Source organism: Choristoneura fumiferana, chromosome 23 (assembly GCF_025370935.1).
Source record: "Choristoneura fumiferana chromosome 23, NRCan_CFum_1, whole genome shotgun sequence".
NCBI lineage: Eukaryota > Metazoa > Arthropoda > Insecta > Lepidoptera > Tortricidae > Choristoneura > Choristoneura fumiferana.
Window position 1 is genome coordinate 1221481 of NC_133494.1, and position 26731 is coordinate 1248211.

Genomic DNA, 26731 nt, shown 5'->3' on the forward strand with positions numbered 1-26731 from the left:
TTTGTTTGGCCTGAATAAACAAAGACGGCATCACAATATCTGGCACTTCAATGAATGGTGAAACAAGCAATTAAGGTGGCAAAGGATTTCTTGGTTGACTGTAGAGCAGGTCATCAACACGCGCAGACGCAGCGACGTCGTCGTGCTTAGTGGGAATAAATCATTGGGAACTCGACCAAGGCTTGATTTATTATGCTGTTTGATATATTTGTGTTCCTTTCGGATCGTTAAGTACAAGTTACAGGAAAGTGACGCTGTAAAAAGTCAGTTTTTTTGATAATAAATAATTTATTACTGTGATGAATTGTGAGGAAGATCTTGCTACGACATCAAACAAACTATTTGATATGTCAATTCAATTGATATGCTTTTTGGGGAAGATAGGTCCTCAAGCGATCATAAACCGGAAGACGAAGCGATGGCAGGCCTCCCACTAGGTGGACTTACGACATCGTGAGAGTTGCGAGCAACTGGTAGGTGCAAGTGGCGAGTTGTCGTTCATTGTGGCGTTTTAAGGGGGAGGCCTTTGTTCAGCAGTGGACGTTGGAATTTTAGTGCATTTTTTAATAAGTTATATTACCTAATATTCCTTGTTTTATCACTTACCATCCAACCTACCCTCCTTTGTTATACTTCCAAAATGTAACCCATACTAAGACAGCATGTTAAATAAAAGCATGTAAATTTTGGTTGATATTGGTTAACCTGGCAACTCCCACGCAGCCCACACACCTTGCCTCCAATCTGCCTAACACTAATAAAATTAAATAAATATACAAATTATACTAAAACAGCATCAATAAACATAAAAATATTTCGCGTTCTCAGATAACAATCGAGGTTGAAATTCCAATAGTTTCGTGCTTTTTTATGGATACATTGTACCCATTGCGTAGTTAGGTGGTTATGTATAGTTTCACTGTGATGGCGAAAAATCCGAGATGTTTGATCACACACAACATTTCAATATTATTAGTAAAGTGTAAACAGTATTAATAAATAAAAAAAAATTACTAGTTTGGCTCATTGACCCAAAATGAGTCTTGGCCTCTGAAACGATAGCTTGCCACTTAACCCGAACTATTAACTATTAATCATTAACTATTATAAAATCCAGACACATTCTTCACAAATTATCAAACGTACAAAAATAAATACATGTCATTAAGATTTTCCATCCCTTTCCTTTTTAGTGATTTTATCGCGCCACTTATGGAGGAGTGTGTGAGGATACGCAATTGAATGTAAAACACATAAAATGTAACAGAAGAATTTAATTATATAACACGTCTAAAACACATTAACTAAATAAAATGAGACTTATTTGTAGAGTTTTTTTTGTTATTAAGATCTGCAATCAGTGCAATCTCTTTTAACTGATATATGGTATATTCTTCTCTCATTCAAAGTGTGTCCCTCAGCGAGGACATAATATACTCATACCTAATTCATTAAATCAGAGGATGTCAGAGAGTCATGTGGATGCAAGTGGCAAGTTCTTGTCCATTTTGGCGTTCTAAGGGAGGGCGGGGAGGAGGGGGAGGGTGGGACTTCAGCAGTGAACGTTTTCCTACGGATGATGAAGATATCAAATATACATCTCTAAATCTCTGACTGGCCATTACCAAAATTCTGATGTATTTGTATTCACCTTCGGTTCTTCACATCCAGTACCACCAGGAGGTGACAGGCACGAACCAGCTCCAGCGCAGCAGGCGCCCATCCGTGGGCCACCAGGGCAGCGTGTTCTCGACCGTGACCCACGGGTTCAGTTTATTCGGCGGCAGCTGATCGCGACCGAACAGGGTCATCTCAAGGTAACAGTTGCCCGTGAAGAAAAATCGGAATTCTAGGTACGCTGTTGTCTTGAAGTACACGAAACATTGATGGCTGGAACAGAAGAAGTCATTTTGCTCTACATACAAGAAAATTAAAAGGAAATGGTTTTTATTGTACACGGTCTCCCAGTGCTACGAATGCAGCAATTAAATGTCTTAGCAAGGTTCCATACTATAATTTAGATAATTAGCTAAGTAAAGTTGATTGAAGAGATGCAGATTATAATTTTTTTCTATAGTCCTTTTATTCCCTATAGTTCAATGGTTTTTTTTGTGACCGAGATGTCATTTGATTTAGGCAACGCATTCGTACGTAACGAAAAAAAAATCGAGATGCCAACTGTCAATTGTCAATCTTGTCATTATCAATTAAAACAATAATAACAACAGTTTTTTATTTGCTGATGACATGATTGACAAGTTGGCTGAATTGTCCAAACGGACAGAAGCCATTTATGGAAAAAAAAAAATTATTTCTTTAATAGCTTGTCTGCCATTACCGCCGTACCGCCGCATATGTCATCTCAATCATAAAAAAATATTTCCGCCAAACGATAGGGAATAAAAATGAAAGAGTTGCCGTTTCTCGCTCGTTAGGACCAGGACTAACGAAGAAAATGTAATCTACACCTCTTCAAAAAACTTTACTTAGCCAATTTAATACTGGCCGTTTTTCTGTCAGTTTCATTTTGTTCTAAAAATGGCGGACTGCAACTGACAAATACAACAATTTATTAAAAAAATGATGGGTAAATTAAAGGTAACCCGTACAGTTTGTGGTCGGGTCCGCGGTATCCCGTGAGGTCGCGGTGGCAGTGGTGCTCGAGCCACAGCTGCGCGCTGCTCCGCGCGTACGACTCAATCTTCAGACGCATGCACGAGAACGACGCCACGCGGGCTACTGACACCTGCCGACACAGATGACAAACATACATATGACACTATATGATACGTATCCTCATCAGCATGTCAGCTGAAAGACGTCCACTGCTGGACACAGGCCTCCCCCAAGGCTCTCCACTCAGACCGGTCTTGTGCTTTCCGCATACAACCAGGTCGTCGCTCCATCTTGCTGGAGGCCTACCGACAGCGCGTCTCCCGGTCCGCGGACGCCATTCGAGAACCTTCTGACCCCATCGGCCATCAGTCCTGCGAGCAATGTGCCCCGCCCACTGCCACTTCAGTTTCGCAATTCTTCGGGCTATGTCGGTAACCTTAGTTCTACTGCGGATATCATTTCTGATTCTATCTCGCAGAGGAACCCCGAGCATAGACTTTTCCATAGCCCTCTGAGTGACTTTGAGCTTCCTCATAAGGCCCATCGTTAGCGCCCACGTCTCAGATCCGTATGTCATCACTGGCAGCACACACTGGTCAAATACTTTTGACTTCAAACTGTAATTTACAACTGATCTTCTTCTGTGTTAAATTCAGCAAAATTTTTGACCACATTCAAAAGATATTGTCGTTTAAAAGGTTTTTAAAACCACCTCACTTATTCTACTACCTCATTCGCTATACCCACTGGTTAGTGGGTCAAAGGGCGTAATTTTACTAGAAATCTCTTCTATGTAAATAGGTACCTAACTGATGTTGATAGTAATCATAGAAAAAGATTAACATCAACTCTCCTCACAAACATAATTAACAGAAAGACTAGTAATCAAAGAAAATATTACTCACAAAATAGAAACCCTGCGCAAAGTTCTTGTTGATGTGGAGATGACTCTCATCTTTGTACATGACGGAGCCTCGCTGCCGACCCATGCACTGCCCTTGATGCTCCGTTGGGTTGGCTGTCCACATAAAAACAATATAGTACTATACAATGACTCTTTGTTGAACACCAACACATAGTAAGCAGTGCGGAAAACACAGGTATATAGAGATTACAGCTTAGTGCCATAACAAACAACTCATTGCAAGAAAATCGCACATGCTGAAGTAATAGAGAGGCGGCGTAGACGCATAAAAAAAGTGCGATATAGAAAAGAAGGGAACTATCAGAAAAAAGACGCGATGTATTTGCGGAATATGTCATCTTTCCTTCTCTATAAAACGGAGATTCAATTTAAGTATTTCTTTAGTAGCGAAAACTCAGATTTAAACAGAGAAAATATCTCTAATATTTCAAGTCCCTAGGCCCGTTTTAAGCTTTTCTTTGACAACTCCGCCAACTATTTAACATTTCTAAAAATATAAGTCCAATAAGCACTCAACCTAGGTACATATAGATCTCAATAGGTGACACTGATCGCATCACAAAGGGCAGGGTTTCATCAGGCAAGTCCTCAAAGGGCACGGTGGAGATGCGCTCGTCGATCCACTCCAGGTAGCTGATGATGGAGAGGAAACGCGAGGGTGCCCCGCAGCCGGGACCCCTCACGCTGAAACCTAGCTGGAACAACCATGGGAAGCTTACTAAGACCAGTCGCTTCAGAGACTTACAAACTTCATTAAACTCAACGATAAGAAATACAAACTTGCCAGCCTTAACGGCAAAGCAAAGCGGTTCATCACTATAGACCTCCGCAAAGTAATCAATTAAACTTAAGTATTTCAATAAAAAATAATTTATTTAGATTAACAAGTAGCTAAGATTATAGGACTACAAAATGGAAGGTAAAGGAACTTGAAAAATATGACGGACGACAGGAATTTTAGAATCATATAACATTTTTACTAGATGTTATCTATAACATTATCATGATTATTACAAGGACACTATACGGGTACTGTAAGATAATGTGTCAGCCCTAATATTTGTTTTCTGTTAAAGATACTATCATAAAATGATTAAGCATGTTGCCAAGTGCTCAATCATATAATGACAGTCTCTTTAACAGCTTTTTTTTGCTTTAGACATCTTAGAATTACATATATACTTACATACAAGATACGCGCGAAAAACATTATACCTCTCTTAGATCATTTAAGACATTGTGTAAGATACGAGTACCTCTCCTTGCAGTCGGGTAAAAAAGGTTGTAAATGCCTTATGCTATTGTGCAATGGCATAAAGTCTGGTCAGATACAGTGACTACCAGAATTCTCACGGGTTGTTTAGGGTTCGGCTCAGCCTGCACAATGTACTATTGTCAACTTAACTATGAACTACTGACAATAAAGAGGCGTAGTGGATTCAGGTACCTATAATAATCATTTAGTAAAGGACGACTAGTTTTCTCACGGCCTAATTATACAGGATGCCAATCCAAATGGGTCAGTGAGAACTTGAGAAGTCATAAACTATGAGATATAGCGAAAGCTGTTCTTAGGAATCATGACGTCGATTTTAGATTATAAAAATTGCATTATTTTTAAACCAGCATATCTAATAGGCACCCATGTACTAGGAACAGACAGATAGACATACTTAAATAGATAGATATACTTATGCATTCGTATTTTTGAAACAAAAATCTGTCTCGGCCGGGGATAACAATAATCAAAGATCAAAAATAATTCCTCTTTTATCGCAGAAAGATTTTAATTTAATAAATCGATGAGTTCAGAAATATATCTACTGTTGTTCTAGGACCCAGGGGGGAGTCATGACCCGTGTGACCCACCCCCCTGGATCCGCCCAGGGCCCTGTTTCTCAAAGATGACAAGTATTTTGTCTCGTAAATTGAATGAGAAAATAAAACAAAACACTAATATTCATCATCATCATCCCAGCCTATATATGTACGTCCCACTGCTGGGCACAGGCCTCCTCTCAGAATAAGAGGGCTTGGGCTGTAGTTTCCACGCGGGCCCAGTGCGGATTGGGAACTTCACACACCATTGAATTGCTTCGCAGGTTTGTGCAGGTTTCCTCACGATGTTTTCCTTCACCGTAAAGCTCGTGGTAAATTTCAAATGTAATTCCGCACATGAATTTCGAAAAGCTCAGAGGTTTGAACCCACGATCCTCTGCTTCAGAGGCGATAGGTCAAACCACTAGGCCACCACGGCATCAACACAAATACAACACACAATTAAGTGTGATGGCGTCTCTATTTGTTTTGTTCGAATAGACGGAGACGGCATCACATTTAACCGTCAGTTAACACTAATTAATGGATGGTGAAACAGCCCCTAAATATTCTTTGAGAAACGGGCTCTGGTGTGACGCTCTCACCAGTTTCCAGAAGCCCCAGTTCTGCCTGGTGACGAGCGCTGCGCCGGCGTCCCACACGCACGGCTTGCGCGACGCGTGCGCCGCGGCACACAGCTGGTACACCGGGCTCATCTTCTTGTAGGTTAGCTGCGAACACACAGTACAAATAATTTATTGAATCAGGCGTTACTTTGCGGAGGTCCATATCAATGAACTTAAACAATTACTTTGTACACCCGAGACCAAGATAGCTACGTTTATGCAAAAATTACGTGTTCATGCGGTTCCTAGATTGACATTATAATAACACACAATTTTTCTATGTACCATTCTGAATTGATTTTAAAACTCAACAGAGCTCACATTCAGAGCAACAGATTGTCCACCAGCCTGAGCGGCTGGACTTATCTCTGTAAAAGTATTGTTAAGCTCTACAAATAAATCTAAATACTGAAGCAATATCCTTTTTGTTTGAACTGAGTTTAAAGTCATGCGCGTAGATCCCCTTTGCCTAAGCTCTTACCAAGTTACAGTCCCCACAAGTGGTGGAGGTGCGGGGTAAAGAGGATCTACGCGCTCAGTTCAAATAAAAAGGATATTTCGTCAATATTTAGATTCATTGTACTAGGCTACGTTTATGCAAGAATTGCGTGTTCATGAGGTTCCTCCACCTCCACACTATAAGAACACACACAAATCACACAAACCCATCTATCACCACCACCACACTACTCTGACGCGTTTCGAACTCAACCAGAGCTCATATTCAGAGCAACACATCCGTACACCATGCTACCAGATGTTAGACAAAGTAATTTGTTTTAGTTCATTTATACACAGTATAAAGTCAAAGTCAAAGTTTTTTGTATTTGCATTTTCATCGAACTACATTTCCGTAGGTACTAAATTTGTACTAATTTAAGCATGCCAAATATCAAGTCAATCCGACCACAGGAAGTGAGTCTAACTTAGCTTCAAAAATTTGGCCCAAATAAATTAATAAAATAAATAAATATCAGGAAACAATTGAATACACCAACTGAACTGGTCCCAAACTAAGCAACATATTAAACGTCCACAACCCGAGAACAAACATCCGTATTATTCATACAAATACCTGCCCCGTCTGGGAATCGAACCCGGGACCTCGAGCTTCATAGTCAGGTTCTCTAACCGCTTGGCTATCAGGTCGTCAAAACAAACGGGGCAAGCCTAATAAAAGCTTGTAAATTTAATAGTACCTCAGCTTTGTCATAAAACGTGTTGCAGTCGTCGTTCTCGATGTAGTCCATTTGGTAAACTTCTTTCTGCAACTCTCCGCTTTCTACAAACAATTGTAGGACAACTACTCCTCGCTAATCCTGCAAGCAGCAGTGCTTGCACGCCGGTGAAATTACTGGTTGAGTATTCTTAGACAACTTTGCGGTGTTGCAGGTGTCTATGAGTTGCTCGTTTGCCATCCAAATAAAAAAATAATATGGTATTTGACAACTTTCGGTTTTGCCATGCAGACAATGTTTAGGAAAAAAAATATCGGGTTAATTAGTTAGATATAGGCAGCTATCAGTTGATTCCAACTGCCTGTCTGATAATTTAAATAATAATGAAAATGAAACGATTTACATATGTGTGTTCATATGCAACAAATGTGTGTTCTTGCACCTCCTCAACCTTCACACTGTAGGAGCGCACACAATACAAACCAACTATTACCAGCACCACACTATGTTCACGTTTCGAACTAAACCAGAATTCATCATCAGAGCAACACAATCGTTTTGAGAATTCTGTAAAACGTAAATTTTTCCAGACCAAATGATTTTCGAGCGAAACTGCGCGTTACAGCTAGCTTGGACGACAACGGGTTTAAAGCGATTTTTTTTTTCAAAATTAATCTTACCATCCGTCATTTTGACAGCGTACAAGTTGTCGTATGCGCCAGCGCCTTTGATCGGCATGCAAACGGGTAACACGGGGGCTGCGGACACAGTATCAAGGTTATAAGGTTATAATATAACTACTATACCAAAAACAGCCTTATGTGCAAAAAGTGCATTCGGTATGGCACCCGAATTGTATAATAAGTTACCTGAATTTATAAGAGCATCTGGAAGGCAAGAGTTTAAGAAACTTTTATTAAATTTTTTGACTCAAAATGCATTTTACTCTATAAAAGAATACTTAGATTATGAGCCTCATAATATTATGATTGTTTTTTTTTTGGAGTATTTTTGTATTTTTTTTTCAACTCCAAATTTGTTACTTTTACGGTTCTTTTTTCTGGTTTTTCTGTGCATCCATGTCTCAGTTTGTATTTTCGACCTCATAATATTTATTAAAGTTAACTGTAATTAACACTGAATATTTGCATGCCCATTAGCAGGCAGAATACACTGCACACAAATTGTAATACACATCAACATCCGCTTGACTGTATTCTAGCAAATAAAGTATATTTTGATTTTGATTTTGACTATATCATGCATTTGGAATAAAAAAAGTATTCATCAAGTGCATAAAACGTGTTATTTTACCCGAGGCGTTGCACTAGATGATAAAAAGTCATTTATTGCAGCCTACATCCAGTGTAAATACGTACTTTATGAGCATGAGATTGTGAGAATGGCTCAAGTATGAGTATTGTTTTGACGAATAAAGATTATATCTATCTATCTATCTATTTTGAATCAATAATTCCGATGATAATAATAATTATAATTCAATCTTCTGCATAATATGTTCCGGAATATATTTATAATCGACATATTTTCATAATACAGGTGATTTCGGGGTCATGATCCAAACTATTATTTTCTGACTCAGTAAATGATTGCGAAGTGAACTGTTTATGCTTTCATTTAAACACTGATGTCTTTATGGGTATTAATTTATTTTAATATTAAAAAGTTTTTAACTAAAAAATTATAGTCACCCTACTTTTTAATCTCCAACCTTTTTGAAAACTAACCGTATTTGCTAGAATAAGTACTTAAGAAATTATGAGTAATAAGTCACATTACGTCAAAGTCAATCAACATGAAAATAAAGATTGAAAGAGTAGGGTGCCATAATCTCCATTCATTCGTTTTTTTTTGGTTGCTGTACAAAACAAACTAAGGCATATAATACCTTTAGTCCTATCCTATTGTGATAATTTGATAAAAGTATATTTGATGCTCATTCTTTAGTCCACAACCCCGAAATCACCCTGTATATGTATTCCGGATTAATTTCAAAACACCTTGTAACAACAACTCCTTCCTGTATGTACACACTATACGATTAGCCACGCGGTTTTAACGTTCCGTCTCTTTCTCAAACCATACTCAAGAGAGACGGCATGGCATGGTAAAACCGCCTTTACACTTACCCGGATGGGCGGGCCTGGTTTCTCCGGCAGTCATGAGCTCGACCAGAGCGAAGGAGGCCAGGGTTGTTGTCTCGTACTCCGGGTGGAGAGTGTAGTCGATGATGTCTATGGAATACTTCTTGGTAGCGCTGTGCCAGAGTATCATGTGCGTGTTGTTTCTGCAAAGCGGAGTTAAGAGTAAAAGCGTTTACATAGTTCGTTGTCATAACCCCCACAAAGTATTCTTTACTAATCTATATCATCATCATCATCATCAGTGGAAAAATATGCAAGGTGAAGTGGCAATGTGTATGTAGGTGGACTTACGATATCGTTAGAGTTGCGGGAAACCTGTGGATGCAAGTGGCGAGTTGTTGTTATAAGGGGGAGGCCTTTGTTCAGCAGTGGACGTCTTCTGGCTGACTAATCTATATAAATCTTCTCTTCTATATAAATAATAAAATAATCGTAAAAAAATGTGTTGCTAAGCGCAAAACTCGGGAACGGCTGGACCGGTTTCACTAATTATTTTTTTGTTATGTTTTTTATTGTTCATCATCATCATCATCATCATCTCAGCCGTAGGACGTCCACTGTTGGACATAGGCCTCCCCCACAGACCTCCAGTTGCTTCGGTTGGCAGCGGCCTGCATCCACCGTGAACCTGCGGCTTTAACCAGGTCATCCGTCCATCTTGTTGGTGGACGTCCTACGCTGCGCTTGCCGATCCGCGGCCTCCACTCGAGAACCTTTCGGCCCCAACGGCCATCCGTATTGTTAGGAGAAGATTTTTATGGAAGAAAATTTAGAAAAATTACAAAGGGGCGAAGCCGCGGGCAACAGCTGGTATTATAATAAATGTGAAAATAACTCTATCTCTTAGAGGAAAATTTGGTATGGAGATAGTTAATCCCTTTCGATTCATTCATCGCTATGAAGGCACGGGAAAAAGCTAAACACGCAATTCCGATAGCAATAACGATTGCGTTCGACTGGCGCGCGTGGCTGATACGATAGTCGTGTATGAAAATGTATGGCGCCGTTTTACTAAAGCGCAAACCACACCGAAGAGACGTGAGACGGGGCGCGTCGCAGTCGCAGCGCTCTTGAATCAGTTTTCATACTAAAATATGTATAGAAACGTCGCGATCCAAACCACACAGAAGAGACGACGCGGAGACGCGGCGCGGACGTGACGCTTCGAAGTCTGCGCCTCTCCGCCCCGTCCGCGACGCGGCCCCGTCCCCCGTCTCTTCTGTGTGGTTTGCGGCCTACGAGATTAAAATTTGTCCGGATGACGTACGTGAGCGTTTTTCGGTCGATGCGAGCCATGTCCATAGCCGATGCCAGCGCGTACGCAGGGTGTATCAGCACCGCGCTCGTGATCGCAAACACCATTTTGCCTCCAATATCTACCAACAGATTCATGATTTCAAACATTTCTCTCCTCGTCAAAGTGAACTTGTCAGTGTTGTTGTGTCGGTGTGGAAGGCCGTTACGAAATCAAGTTCTACATATTTACAAATATTTATTTGTCAATCATAGGAAAACAGATAGCACAATAATCATAGACTTGTATCACTATGCTGCACCCAAGAGTGTACACATACAAATGTCTTGTAGGTAGGTCATGCAGTGAAATAATATAGGTATGTATAGTCTAACTAAGCTATAACGCATATAAGTATACTCCTTGTTCAATGCCTATAGTAGGCTCTTATCCGCCAAAAATATTAAAAGTGGTTTTTAAAATCATGAACATGAAGAATATACTGATATATGTATATTTTTTTTTATCATGGGACACTTGACACCAATTGACCTAGTCCCAAACTAAGCTAAGCTTGTACTATGGACACTAGGCAACGGATAATTGTACTAATATAGATAAATACATACTTAAATACATAATATTAAACATTCAAGACCCGAGAACAAACATTCGTATTATTCATACAAATATCTGCCCCGGCCGGGATTCGAACCCGAAACCTCAAGCTTCGTAGTCAGTCAGGTTCTCTAACCACTTGGCCATCCGGTCGTCAAGTTGCTAGTGCGAGCAATTCGAAAACTTTTACGACCACGGGAGGGTGAGGGTCTTAAAAGTATCGCCTAACTTAATTAATGAACGCCCCCAACTTACCTCTAAACGGACTAAAGAGGAGCTACTTACAGAACCCCGAGTTACTTACAAAAGTCATGCTGAATGACCCCTATCCAGGGGAACCGGCCGATCTTGTCAGGGGGCAGAGGACCCTCGGGTATCGGGTCCTCGGCGTCCGTGGAACAGCGCACCTGGTCCCACTCCAGCCCGCCGCAACATTGAGCTGGGATAATGATGTCATAATATAAAACAAAGGCAACGAGACGAGATATACTTTATCTTTGTCTGATACGTCATTTATATCTCGCTTCTTTTCTGTCTCATGAGCTTATTTATCTCGTCTCGTTGGCTTTGTTTTAGTACATTCGGCTGTTATTCTTGCATTATTGCATAACACATTTTTTTATTTATTCATTTTCATTTTTACATTCGCTGTTATTGCATAAACACATTTTTTTATTTATTCATTAATTCAATACATTACCTGTCCATAACACTAAAAACAAAGCAATATTTTTACTACGTCCCATTCTGCTCAAACGTATAATAAATTCAAATTTAAAAATGTCCGTTCTCCCGGAAAAAACCGAGTCAACTGACCGACCACGTCGATTCTAAGCAAATAGTTTATAAAACTCACAAATGGTTTCCTAACAAATGTGTACGGAATTAATGTTCTCACGGAACTGATGTTTACTGAAATGCATCAATTTCTAAAAACATTATTACCAAACGGCGCTTCACTTAGGACAACAAATTTACTCACTCTGTTTCAAATAAATAATAATGTATACCTAATTGATAGAACACTTTTTTCTTAAAAAAATTGATGCAGGCTATGGAGCGCAGCATCCTAGGTGTCCGAAGAGCTGATAGAACTATAAACACTGAACTGCGCTCCAAAACTCAAATTGAAGACCACCAAACTCAAGTCACGAAAAATATATTTAAATCTAAAGTAAAGGCGTGTTTGATGGATACCTTCATTAAAGAAAGTGAAAGTTAAGGCGCATAAATACTGTATGCTTGTGAATTTGTGTGTTTATGTTTGTCTTGCTTTGGGTACGTAAGTAAGGTAAATGTCCCAGTGCTAGAAGTTGCTCTAACCGGATGGCAAAGTGGTTAGAGAACCTGACTACGAAGCTTTAAGGTCCCGGGTTCGTTTCCCGGCCGGGGCAGATATTTGCATGAATAATGCGAATGTTTGTTCTCGGGTCTTGAATGTTTAATATGGATTTAAGTGTGTATTTAAAGAGTGCTGTCTTCGCCAACTGCTAAGCAGTTTGGCGAAAATATTTTTAAGTTGTTATTTTTGTAAAATGTGATTAATTAATAAATAAAAAAAAGTGGAACTGGGCAGGACATGTCTGCCGGATGCATCCGGATCACTGAGCCAAAAGCATCACTGATTGGGTTTCATGTGACGGGCACCGGAGCAGAGGAAAGCCTAAAAGGAGGTGGCTGGATGATTTTGAGCCATTTCAGCCGGACTGGCGAGATTTCGCCGAAGCCAGAGACGAGTGGAAGGAGGCCTTTGCCCAACAGTGGGACACCGTATTGGCTATTTGAAAAGTGATGCAAAACTGGAAAACGAAATGGCGTAAACATCATCAACAGGTATACATCTGTTGATAAATAAGAAAGTATAGCGAATGAAGTTTGGATTCTATGGTCATTGTAGAAAAAAAAAATGTACAGACTTTCTATGGTTAGATCTTTGTATTATAAATCCCATAGTACAGAATGTAACGGTGCGACCATTGGGTAGGGTTTTTTTTTTTTTTTATTTATTTCTCATAGGTATTACATACACTTGCTTACTGTACATATCCACTCGCCAAACTGATATTACAGTTTGTTGGCGAGAACGCGCTCGTTACAATTTAATTATATGTAACTACCTATTTGTTTAAACATGCATCGAAATACAAAAACAAAATAAAAGTTACAACATATACATAGATGTGGATACTTTTGCAAAAATGTACCCTAAGGCAGTTTTTGCAAAAGAATCCTTTTGAGAGTATTTTTAACCTTTCTTATGCTACACTGGTTTCCTTCTCTTAGCCACTCAATCTTGTTAAATATTTTCGGAACTAGGAACTTATTTGTTCTAATCTGAATAATGAATCTGCACTTGGCAGATGGCTGTTTCTATAAACACTGCGTAATATTCAAAAACATTTTGACTTCTAATACAATTTGTCAAAACAATTAGCATATTTCTATTTTATTCTCAAAGCGAACAGAAATGGCCGCCTGCGGTGCTGCGTTCGTTTGAACCAGGGGTTGCGAACCTTTTTGATTAATGACTAGTACCTTATAGCTTTGTTCGCCGTTCGTGATAGTTCATCATCATATCAGCCGCAGGACGTCCATTGTTGGACATAGGCTTCTCCCATAGACCTCCAGTTGCTTCGGTTGGAAGTGGCCTGCATACACCATAAACCCGCGACTTTAGGCTGTGTTTCAACCAAAGATGTGCGAGAATGTGTTGCGAGGAATGAGTTTTTTAAGACTATAATAATAATATAGGAAGCCGTGGTGGCCTAGTGGTTTGACTTATCGCCTCTCAAGCAGAGGGTCGTGGGTTCAAACCCAGGCTCGCACCTCTGAGTTTTTTCGAAATTCATGTGCGGAATTACATTTGAAATTTACCACGAGCTTTGCGGTGAAGGAAAACATCGTGAGGAAACCTGCACAAACCTGCGAAGCAATTCAATGGTGCGTGTGAAGTTCCCAATCCGCACTGGGCCCGCGTGGGAACTTATGGCCCAAGCCCTCTTGTTCTGAGAGGAGGCCTCTGTCCTGCAGTGGGACGTATATAGGCTGGAATGATGATGAATAATAATATTAATAATGATGATATCTTGCGACAAATTATACCAAGGAAACGCTTCATTTACCTATCCTCGCTTAGCACATCTCTGGTGGAAACACTGAGCGGAGCGAGGCGAGGGAAATGAAGCGTTTCTATTGGCACAAGCAAAACACGTTCCTCACAACACATGTTCGCACATATCACGTCGCCTACAGGCAGTCCCTCATAGAATGGCATTAGCGGGAAAAAACCCGCGCGTTATCGGCCCCAAATACTATGAACACCTACCCTCACACCTAAAAAGCGAAAAGAACGATGAAACGTTTAGCCGTCGACTAAAAGACCTTTTCTTGGAAAAAGCGTTTTATTCGGTAAATGAATTTATAAATCTGAAATTTTTATGTTATTCAATATAACAAATTCATGAATTCCTATCCTACAATATTGTGTACAATAAATACTATCTAACATCCAAGACTAAAACTATTTATAAACTAAACTATGTTACAAATTAACTATTAATGTTATTATGATTGGTTATTTGGAGTCTTTTTTATTTTTTATTTCAACATTTGACTTTTACGGGTATCCTGAAATATCTAGCTAGCTATCTATCTAGCTAGCCCTCCGCTTCCAGCGGTGGTTTAACACGCCACGGATCCGATTGCTTGTCTCTTTTTCTGGTTTTTCCATCCATGTCTCAGTTTGTATTTTCGATATTAATGTTAAATTATTATTATTTTATTTTATTGTTTTTACATTGACATTTAAATAGTTACTCAATTACGAGTATTGCCTAATGTATTAATCTTGACATTTTCGCCATTATTCTTTATATAAATTTCAATGTGTTTTCAGTCTGACGATCCCTTGAGGAGAACCGGTCTAATATTAATTGTTTTCATTCACATCATGACATGCTTAGAATTTTATTTTTTATAATTATTACTAATCTTATCACCTTTGACGATTTCAATACAAATTCTTATAACTGACATTTATGTAAATTATAATGTAATGATGTATTGAATGAATAAATAAACCTCATTGGTGGACGTCCTATGCTTCGCTTGCCGATCAACGGTCTCCATTCGAGAACTCGCATGTATTTTCTGTCGTGTGTTTTCAATGGCTCCTCTGGTCTCGGTTGGCGACCACTGCTGCGCCGTGTGATTAATAGAACAATGGCCGACTGATGCGCGCGCGCCGCTTTTGTTTCATATGAATATTAAACTAAAGCCCCTAAGCTCTGTTGAATACGAAAGTTGGGAGTTGAAGAGGAAATGCTTTATGCCTGTTTTTATTACGAGCTTTCTACACAATTTATTTGCCTTGCAAAGCAACGTAAGGTATATTATTTAAAAGTACTTCTAGCCATAATAAATAGCCCAGGGTTGACCCAACTATGGGCCTCTCGAGCAGCAGAGGCCTCTCGAGCAGAGGGCTCGCACACATGAGTTTTTCGGAATTTACCCACGAACTTATAATTGTCATTTTTTATAAGGAAGCATCGTTTTTTATTTAATATTTAATACAAAAGCAGACAAACGGGCATGTAGAGCACTATGTTAATTAATTACGGCCGCCCATGGACACCTACAGTATTATTAGAAATACTGGTTGCTGCGTTACCGGCCTTATTGTAGATACCTACAAATCTCAAATACCGACTCTAAAATGCCTAAATATCAGCTCTCGAAATATATTTACTGTATCATAATAAGCCAAGTAGAAGTTTACCTTTAAAACTCCTAATAAGGTTTCAAAATTGACCACAGCTTAACTCCGTTGGCGCACCTAAAGCGGAAAAGCTTAACTTGAATAATCCCAACAAAGCCTTGACGCGGTGTGATTTGTGCGCGGGTTAAGGTGCATTGCCGTGGGAAATAGATCTCATTAAATTGACTAGCATTTACAAATTAGGTATATCTGACATTTGAATTGAAATTTGGAGCTTTCACAAAAATTACTTTAGGAATTGTCAAAACTTACAACGTGGACTTCATTAACGTTGTATCAAAAATTTTATTCAAATCTGTGCAGCTGTTTTATCGCCAAACACACATACACACACGCACGCGCGCACGCACTCACAAACTTCGGCGTCCTTACTAATATTATAAATGTATGTTTGTCAGTCATACCTCTTTAGGTTAAATCCTTTAGATGACATTAAAAATAATTGATGAAAATAGTTGATAGTTTTATACCGGAAAATTGCATAGTTCCCACGGGGTAACGATAAGCGAATTCTTTATTGCAGACGAAGTCACAGGCAACAGCTATACTTGGCTTGGATAGGTATTTAAAAGGTAAAGGTTGCCTGGAAGAGATCGCTCTGAAGCGATAAGGCCGCCTATTGCTTACCTTAGAAAATCTCTATGTATATACTTGTGTTCTCTGTACTGTTTACTGTATTGGTGTGCAATAAAGAGTTATTGTATTGTATTTAACTAAATGTATACAAAACATTGTCAAATGGTGCCTTAAATATTGAAATTCCCCCATTAAACTATCTAAACATTTACATTTCTGTATTGAAATACACTAGTCTAGTTTGTATTACAATGATAGATATTAAATGTTTAAAATCATTGAATGTGCCAAATCTGGCAGCTGAAGTTTGTTTACATTTAGTTAAATACCTATCCAAACCAAGTATAGTTCATGATATATAAGCCGGATTGCCATATAGGCCAGCAATGGAACGCAATTCACGAGATAGCGTCGTGTGAATAAGAATAAAGTTTAACGATAGTTCGCTAACCGAGAGGCGGCGCGGCCGGTCACGCACAGTCTAGGTATGGTTTATGTCTATTGTGCAAAGGTTATGGGCCCGCCGGACTGTGGGACACAAGCCCCAGCCACATCTCAGAGTTATACGTCCTACAGCACAGGCCTCAGAATGAGAGGGCTTGGGCTGTATTAGGGTTCTCTATCATTTGCCCGAATTTCATATCACAAAATGTATCGTTTTCCATAATTTTCATTTGCCATAAAGTAACTTATTTTTGACATAGTATTTTCTTCAGAGTTGATACGAGTATTAAACTAACCTAACCTACTGCTTTCTATAAGATGAAATTTAAAAAACAGCACGGTTCTCTATTTTTATGACAAACGTTGGTATGGCAACTGAAATTCGGGCAAGTAAAGGTGTACGCTGTATTAAGAGGGATTGGGAACTTTACACACACACACACCATTGAATTGCAAGTGTATGCAGGTTTCAAAGTCAAAACTCAAAGTCAAAATATCTTTATTAAATTAAGGTTATAACAAGCAGTTATGAATATCTATTAAAAAAACGGCCAAGTGCGAGTCGGGCTCTTACGTACCTTGTACGGACGTGTGTGTACCTACGTATGTGTCGTTGTACGGCGACATTTAACAACTGGCAGCTGTCAATAAGACCTTTTTTAGGATTCCGGAGCCGAAATGGCAAAAACGGAACCCTTATAGTTTCGCCATGTCTGTCTGTCTGTCTGTCCGTCCGCGGCTTTGCTCAAGGACTATTGCAATGCTAGAAAGTTGTAATTTTGCAAAGATATAATGGTTCAATAAAAAAATTCAAAACAAATGTTTTAGGGTACCTACCTACCTCCCAGAGACGTAAAATGGGGGTGATTTTTTTTTCTCATTCAATCCCAATATAGTGTGGGGTATCGTTGGGCAGGTATTTTTAAAACCATTAGGGGATTGCTAAGACGATTTTTTGATTCAGAGATTTGTTGGCGAAATATTCAAATTTAAAGTGCAAATTTTCATTAAAATCGAGCGTCCCCCCCCTTCTAAAATCTAAACAGATGGGTGGAAAAATTTCAGGATGACAGTAAGTATATCAAACTTACAAAAAAAACTATAACGGTTAAGTTCTGTTGAGTAAATAGCAGCCTAAGGTATAAAATATACCTAAACTTGGAAGATTCCGTATAAAATACGAAATCCTTATGAAAAATATTATTTATTTTTTTCGTAATGGCTACGGAACCCTATTTTGGGCGTGTCGGACACGCTCTTGGCCGGTTTTTTTTAAATCAGACAGACCAAGGCACAACACCTATTAATCTTAAAGTACCCAATTGGCTATAATTTTTTGTTTAATTGACAGAAGAAAAAATGTGTCCAATGTTATCCAGGTAGGACTTTTAAGATTAGAATCTTTTAGGACGCTAGCCTATTGCTATGCATAAACTTTTTAAATAACACCCATACGGCTGGTGTGTACCCGACACTGAACAAGAGTCCTGGAGGGTCGCAATTAGCCCCTCACCTCGACGTTTGACCCACGCACAGCGCATACAACAGAGGGCGCGGTCTGCGCACACGCCTGTCGCGAAACCACGCTGAGATCTATGACTATACAAGACTATTGGCCGTGACTCCGTCTGTGAATTTTGTTTATAAAAACTATACATATACTTATGTCCTTCCCATAGTCTTAAATATTATTATACTAACCTCCTGTTTCACCATCCATTGTTTAAATTTATCCGTCAAATAAAATTAATAAAATAAATCTGCGGTTCAGTGGTTTCAGCGTGAAGAGGTAACAGAGAGACAGATATTCATAGAATATGGCGTCACCTGTAACAAACTTGGGTAACCATCTGTTAAAATGTTTCGGACTAAACTTTACCCGCGGCTTCGCTCGCGCAAACCAAAAGCAGAGCAGAGTTCAGCAGTCTAATCAAAATTCTGAGATTTTACAAAATTCCCATGGGAATTCCCGAAATTATATCGTGGTCTTAATTTTCGTTGTATGACAAACACCAAGGCAAAATTTCATATCGCTAGACTTAGAGCGTTTTCAGATTATCCGATCCGTATCGGACACCGATACCGATATCAGGGTAAGTAATATGTATGAAATATGTACCTGTCCTTCAGATTATCTGATCCGATATCGGATTATATATCATATTACATACGTTTTATTGCCCCGATATCGTATCGGCGTCCGATACCGATATCGGATCGGATCATCTGAAAACGCTCTTAGTGGTTGAGATTTTGGCATATAATTTAATACCGTTGGAATATTGGGATAAACGGTAGTCTATATTAGGTAGTTAGGTAGTTATTCTAGATATTCAACTATCTACATAATCAAATTCCATCCAAATCCAGCTGTTCTAGCGTGAAGGAGTAAACGAAGAAATTAGACGCAGGCGCATACTGATTAACTTTTGCATACTTATATTAAAATGAGTTGAATTACTTTTAAAATACATAGGTTTTATACGAGGCGGTTTTCCATGCAAGTAAAGCCGCTGTCTTAACGTAAGCTGTTTGGTTTCCATGGTTATAGACTACAAACAGAAATTAGACGCGGTTATTGAACTGAACACTAAACACGTTGGTTTCGCCCATCGTCTGGAATTATCGATGTCTATCAGACTTGCGGCGTTTTTGTGTTTTTGAATTAAGAAAGATAAGCTGTGGCTTGTTCAATTATATTGTATCTTTTTTAAATTTTGCTAATCGAAAACTGAAGTGACCAATTAGTTAAGTTTTTATAAAAAAAAAACTAAGAATAATTCTTGATGTAGGTACTTTTTGGTGACTGCACTTGCATGTAATTCAATCTACGAGTACATTAACGTGTTAACCGAGGTGACTTTAATCGATCGATCGGGCTTCTGTGTTACTTTTAAAGTTGCTCTATAATCGTTTCGATCGATTTTTGTTCATGGAAGACATCAAATTGGAGCAGCAAACGTCAATTTAATGAGTGAGCTCGTCCTCATACTACTTTCATTAGTATTACAAGTTATACTCACAATATTATTTAATATGAGTGAGTCTCACGGTAGTTTCATGTTCAAAATACTCACAATATCCCGCGATTTATCCGAAGATACATCTCTACGCCCACCTTTGCTTATCACCGTATTTCATGCCCAAAGGAGCTTATAGCCATCATTCCGATTAAAATTTCTATGTTGATTTATTTCAATCTTCACCTACCATTTTGCCAGGCGGGCAAAACGGGCCATAGCCGAACATTTTGTTGGAATCCTCTCCTCGGAACGTCAATAGACGCCACAATGGTCCCTGAAACGGTTGAATGGGTTTCCACTGTTGAAGTTTTAGTTACTTTACAGAAATTTAGACTACTAGACTTGTTTTTTTAATACTTACTATTGTTTAACCGCGGTTTCGCGCACGTAAATCATTAGATCTACGAGCTGAATTTTTATTTCGGGATTTTTAAAAATTCCCGTGGGAATTCCTGTAAATTAAATCGTAGTTTTCATTGACGTTACATACAATTAAAACAATCATGTCAAGTTTCATGAATCTAAGCCCAGCGGTTGTTATTTCGAGATTTTATCCCTATCTTGTGGGAATATCGGAATAAAGAGTAGCCTATGTTTTATTCCAGATGTCCAGCTATCTACTATCTACATACCAAATTTCATTCAAATCCGTTCAGCCGTTTCGGCGTGAAGGAGTAGCAAACGTATACTCACTCACTCAAAAAGTACAGCCAGCAAAATTGGTTTTCATACAAAAACTTTTATTTAAAATGCTTCCTCTTTATTTATATTATTAGTAAGATTCCTAGGCGAAAGAAATTCATAAACAAAATGGCCATTGTACCATGTTCTTTTTACTGGCACGCGGTGCTCCTAACTATAGCTTTAGTAAAGTTTAACCGCCGTTTAGCAGCACCGGGCCCGTGATAATGGTACTAATTTGCCGTCACAATGATGGCTTTGAGTTCTTGTGGTTTTAGACGTTTTACCTGAGTTTTGAAGCAGAAATACCATTAGAAAGTAACAAAAGTCCAGTTCACTATAAATTGGTTTGGGATATCTTGGCCAATTATCGCTTTTTGTGTAAAAAGCAGTGATTTTCACATAGGTTTTCCGCTAAAATATACAGTTACCTAAGCTTATGAATTAAATTAAATTTTAGGTTTTATTTCTTTTGACAATGAAATTGTATATTTCCATGTCATTTTTATGATTTTATAACTTTACTGCACTTTACCTGAATATGTATATGACTTTTTAAAACATAGTAAGTAAGTAAATAGTAAGTAAGTACTCGTACACATAGGTACAATTGTTATTGATCGTCCTTTATAGCTATAGGTATAACTATAACAGATCACGCAGAGCCTAAACCACTGGAACTGGAAACTTGAGATTAGCCAGACAAAGCTTGTTTATTATATACATGAACTAATAATTAATTTTTCGTAATTCACTTTATAAAAATCGCCTTTTTCGTTTAATCCCTTTTTCCACGGGTGTGAAGCAACTAAACTGATTAAACCTATAAAGGTCAAGGTCACTTTTATATGGTACTATAAAGGTCGTCTTTAAAAAAATGTTACACAACTCTATCGGAATTAGAACACGCCTTGGGGCCAGACCTAATTAAAAGTAAATCAAGTCAATGAAAGTTTATATACAGCGGACTAATGACGCGACCGTGAGAATGTTTTGAGGAATTCTCTACGCCCCCACGTTTGGGATAATACCACAGTTATCAACCATAAAGAGCGGTGCCACCTCTAACCACGTGAACGCTTGACTATGCTGCTAACAACTAACAAAAAATTGGAAAACCCCAGACTTTGTCACTTTAAAGTTCAATATCCCAAAAACTACTGAACCGATTTTGATAAAAAAATCTAAGAATCATTGCTAGAAACCCTGCTTTCAAATAAAAAAACCGCATTTAAATCGGTCCACCCGTTTAAGAGCTATGGTGTCACAGACGACAGACAGACACACATAGCGGTCAAACCGAGTATAACACCCCTCTTTTTGCGTCGGGGGTTAAAAAATGTAACTGAAAACAAATACGTAGTTACTGTCGAACCAACTCAGTCATGAACTCATGATCATGACCCACTGTGGAAACTTTTCATAGAAAACATTGTAGTGACATCGCGTTGCTTGACAAGGGAATTCATTATAATTATGACATTTACCGTGAGAGCGTTCTACAGTGGGTCAGGAATCAAATACATATCAGGAAGTGAATATTTTTCAGCACAATTTACATTTAGACAAAATTCACTCTGGATGGGATTCATTTGGTCCAAATTGAAAATGGTTAAATCACGTGGACGATTTTCCATCTGCAGAATGACAGTAAATCATATATGTATAGCTTTTCATGGGTGTGGTGTCGGGTTAGAATAACACCTCTCCATTTCTTCCATGGATGTCGTAAGAGGCGACTGAGGACATAGGTTAAGGTACACCGTAGGCGACAGGCTAGCAACCTGTCACTATAAGTGGCTCCGAAGCGGTAACGTTTCGTGTGCTCTGCCTACCCCATTTGGGAATACAGGCGTGATTTTTATGTATGTATGTTTTCATGGGTTTCAATGGCGGTGAAGTGAAATTCGTTTTACAAAATTTGCAAGAGCATACTTTTGCCACTTTATTCGATAGGTACCCAAATCTAGTTACCAAAACTAAAAAAGTGATTTTTTAAGTATTGCATTTATGCACTTTATCTGCAATAAACGTTTATTATTTATAAATCATAGAACAAAAGGCAGATTACTAACCAACGACATAAATATAATTAGCATTTAATGACTAAAATTACAGATAATCCTCATGTTAATCAGTATTTTGGTCCAAGCAACTAATTCGAAGGCAGAGTTCAAGCGGTTCAAACAAACGGTAAATTAAGCCATTAGCTTCTTATTTTAACAGCCTTTTGGTCATAAAAATACTATAAAACTTGGAATTTTGCTATACTTAAGTCTCACTTGGTACGCTCGCGCACAGCAAGGTTTGTGATATACTCGTGTTTTGTCAGCAGCAGAAAAAGGAATAAGGGCAAAAACGAACAACTAATATTATAAATGCGAAAGTAACTCTGTCCGCCTGTCTGTTAACCTTTTCACGCTTAAATCGCTGAACAGATTTAAATCTGTATCTTTTAAGCACTATGTAGGAAAGAACACTATTTTGTTTTTATTTGGAATACTAACTCTTCAGGCGCCCAAGATACAGGCACTGCCTAGTGTGGGGTCCGCTGGCACTGTATTTATGGTACTGTTAAAACAAAATTTAGTACCTATGGAGATAGTTTGAGACCCTGAGAAGGACGTAGGATTTTATCTTATAGGGGAATTCTTCGCAAATGCTGTCGGGGGAAACAGCTTAGTGATACTAAATACTAGTTTATGTACAAAAACATAAAAATACACTTTATTAGTGTTCAAAATTGTCTATGTCTCTCCTGCTTTTATTTTCATTTTGTTAATTTTCAATTTTTTTGAGATTTCTTATACCTAGGAGATATACTTTACTGAGAGTGGGTTAAATTATTTCTCCAACATTTGACCCATACTCTAACAGGGCGAATTAAATAAAAGCTAGTAGTGAATCTGCTTCGTGTTGACGTCTGGAACAACTGTAAGATTTTTAGACATGACTGTCTTCTTCTTATTTAAGAGTTATGTACACTCTTGTCGGTGTAGCCGATGAATGGCTCTCCACTTCTTTCCTCTCAAAGATGCCTCCTTAACCTTCTTATACGACATGACGGCTACGTTCTCTTTTATGAGCTTTGTAGACATGACTGTACACTTCTATAAATAATAAGGGTCTCCGATTGGATAATAAATATACCGATCGTAAATTAATATTAATAACATGCAAATTAAAAGACATTTCTTTTAATTATGCATTCAGAGCCAATAACTGTGCATTTAAAATTGTGCGCTTGTATTTTTGCAAAAAGCTTGTTTTAAATGTTTTAGTTTTGGGAATGAAATTGGTTTTGGTACAGACGCCGTCGTAAACAATCGGAATCGTCTAATTATACTTCTTTTCATTAAACATTAAAAATTTAAGGGTCAATGTCACGCTTGATTTCAATAACCCAATGCTGGAAGTAAAAAATACTAAGTAATTAACAGTTATTGTTGTCAATTTGTTTAGACGTATTATTAATAATTAGAAATTAAATCCTACTATATCCTACTAATATTATAAATGTGAAAGTTTGTGAGTGAGTGAGTATGTTTGTTACTTCTTCACGCTGAAACGGCTGGACAGATTTGGATGAATTTGGCAAAAAGTTAGTTTATAACCTGGATTAAAACATAGAATACTTTTTATCCCGGTATTCCCACGGGATAGGATAAAATCTCTAAATAAAACCGCTGGGCTTAGAGTCATTAAATTTGGTATGTAGGTAGCTCTAGACGTCTGGAATAACACATAGGTTATTTTTATCCCGATGCTCTTACGGGATAGGGATAAAATCTCGAACTAATAACCGCTGGGCTTAGAGTCATGAAATTTAGCATGGTTGTTTCAATTTAACGTCAATGAAAACCACGATGTGAATTTAGGGAACGATTTAGGGAATTCCCACGAGAATTTAATAAAATCCCGGAATTGGTTTACGCGTGCGAAGCCTTTGCAATTTTCTGATGAAGCTGCAATGCACAGACAGGACCCCATGGGCACAAGGTTTCGACACCAAACGGGGCAAAGTCGTATTCGGTGCCCCTTATTTATTTCAATTAATAAATATATAAAAACTTCAAACACAAAGCACTGTGAGATTAAGATACCTATAGGGTTATTAAAGTTGATTTTGTACAAAGAATAAACAAAAGAAATAATACAATTGCATAGGTATAATTAAATAGTTTTTGTTAAAAAGTTTCATATTTAATGCTAGCTTTTTTTCTGACTGTACTTTTTCTTGACGGTAGAGCCATTGTCATCCAAACTACATTTCCGTGCCAAATTCAAATCGATCTCACCGCTGGAAGTGGGTCAAATTTAACTATCTAGATTTTACCCGCACATACATACCTACATACTACATTGCAACTTATTTTTATGTTATACAATAACTTAAGCATAGTTATAAATTTAGCGTAATTCCCAATCGCGGTTTTAGGAACCAGTTTTAAAACATCAAACCAGTCCAAAACGCACTACATAAATAATATCGTAACTATTATGACAGCAAAATGAATTAGACGACTTTTGATCGTAGATAGCATCGTTCTACGAATTAGTTATCATCATTATATTATAATAATGAGCTAACTTTGGGGGCGGCAGACGTGAACTTGCCTTCGAAATCCAAAAGCTTAATGGTTACTTGACCTGAAATGTATATTTCAGAACTAAATTATTGTTATTATTATTTTAAAATTTATGACGGTGGAAGCATTCTACACTTCCACTGAACGTAGATATAGTTAGTGTTTAGTATTTTAACTAAGGGACCCCATACATCCCTGTATTTCTTTTATTATTATTTTTTACATTTTTTTTTCTTTAATTGTAATATAGTTTTTAAGTATTTATTTGTAATTATATTTTTATGAAAAATGACTTTCTGCCAAGTTTCTTGCGGCGCATTCTTCTTGGCAATGATGGTCTTTCCGAAAGCGCTGGTAGTTTAAAAAAAATGACGTGTAAAAGTGCCCATTGCGGCCTATTTACTGAATAAATCATTTGAATTTTGAATTTGAATTTTTGAATTTTGAATAGAAGTAGCGATTTTGCTTCACCTGTGTTAACACGAGCTAGACACCAAAAACATGTATACTCAATGTATTAAAAAAAACGCGACAGAATTGTCAAAAAATATCTTTTTTTTGAAGTCGTATAAAAAAACTGATTCTTACGCTACCACTGAAATAAACCAAAATACATATCTCAGCGCGCCCACTAATCTAATTGACGTTTTTTAGCTAGTTTAGGAAGGGGGTCTGATTTTTTTATTTTTTTTATTTTCCTGTTTTTGTGTCCCAATGCTGGGCAAAGCCACTGATATAGACACTTTAATTTAATAAAAACTAGCTATTTAAAGCCAAATATTTTCCAAACAGGTCACTCAATCAAAAAACGGTTTTGAAAATATTGGAAGACCTATCTTAAAACTAAAATCTTAACTAACTATTCCGAGTAGTGACGATAATCGTAGGTTATAACCCAGCGTTAATAGCCCTACCCATTAAAAAAATCACATAACATAAACAACTGTCACAACAACAACTATATTCAATCTAACATCTCCATATTTAAGCACAAACGGGACCACAGAGTACAACATAAATTATCCCATAAGCACCAGCAGAATTGCGTGGGTTCTTATAATTTTATGGTTATCATAAAACTGTCCGGGCGGCTCTGGCAGCCCATTGTTCCGAGGCCTAGATTGTCTGTGGTTGCCGTAGACAAGGAAATGGCGGGTTTTAGGGTTACCATGACGACAAAAATAAAGATCATCGACAGGAAAGATACCAAGGGAGGGTGTAGTTATTGTACGACCTGGACAATGCTCGACCGATTTTGTACGACCTGATAATTCAATCACATGTCACTTGGAACACGGGTCGAGCTTTATCACCCTGTACCGATAATGTTCAAGGTGATATTGGACAACCTGATTTTGTACGACCTAATAATCGGAGCACACTTTTGACAGAAAGCATTCGCACGATTGATCATGTTTTTCGTGTCCACCGAATATTCATAAATTTAGTAGAAAATAAATT

The 26731-nt window shown here is 38.1% G+C and overlaps 2 protein-coding genes across 2 annotated transcripts in view; one reads left to right on the top strand and one right to left on the bottom strand.

Moving 5' to 3' along the window:
* The window catches only part of dgo (ankyrin repeat domain containing protein 6 diego), a gene marked incomplete in the record, with an annotated part of 142968 nt that overhangs the window by 57032 nt on the left and 59205 nt on the right, over positions 1-26731 (top strand).
* LOC141441274 (uncharacterized) lies at positions 1559-11561 on the bottom strand. The gene is made up of 10 exons (XM_074105943.1): positions 11485-11561; positions 10596-10704; positions 9314-9471; positions 7844-7921; positions 7185-7267; positions 5965-6090; positions 4059-4236; positions 3522-3634; positions 2610-2746; positions 1559-1890 (listed from the first exon to the last, which is right to left on the bottom strand). The coding sequence occupies exons 2-10, from the start codon at positions 10688-10690 to the stop codon at positions 1662-1664; spliced, it is 1197 nt and encodes a 398-aa protein (XP_073962044.1). The 5' UTR covers positions 10691-10704; positions 11485-11561; the 3' UTR covers positions 1559-1661.

Coding starts and splice junctions, on each gene's coding strand:
- LOC141441274 (XM_074105943.1), bottom strand. CDS start 10,690: ATGGTGTTTGCGATCACGAGCGCGGTGCTGATACACCCTGCGTACGCG. Junction 9,472..10,595: donor ATCGACCGAAAAACGCTCAC/GTACGTCATCCG, acceptor TCCGCTTTGCAG/AAACAACACGCACATGATAC. Junction 7,922..9,313: donor AACCAGGCCCGCCCATCCGG/GTAAGTGTAAAG, acceptor CTGTGTCCGCAG/CCCCCGTGTTACCCGTTTGC.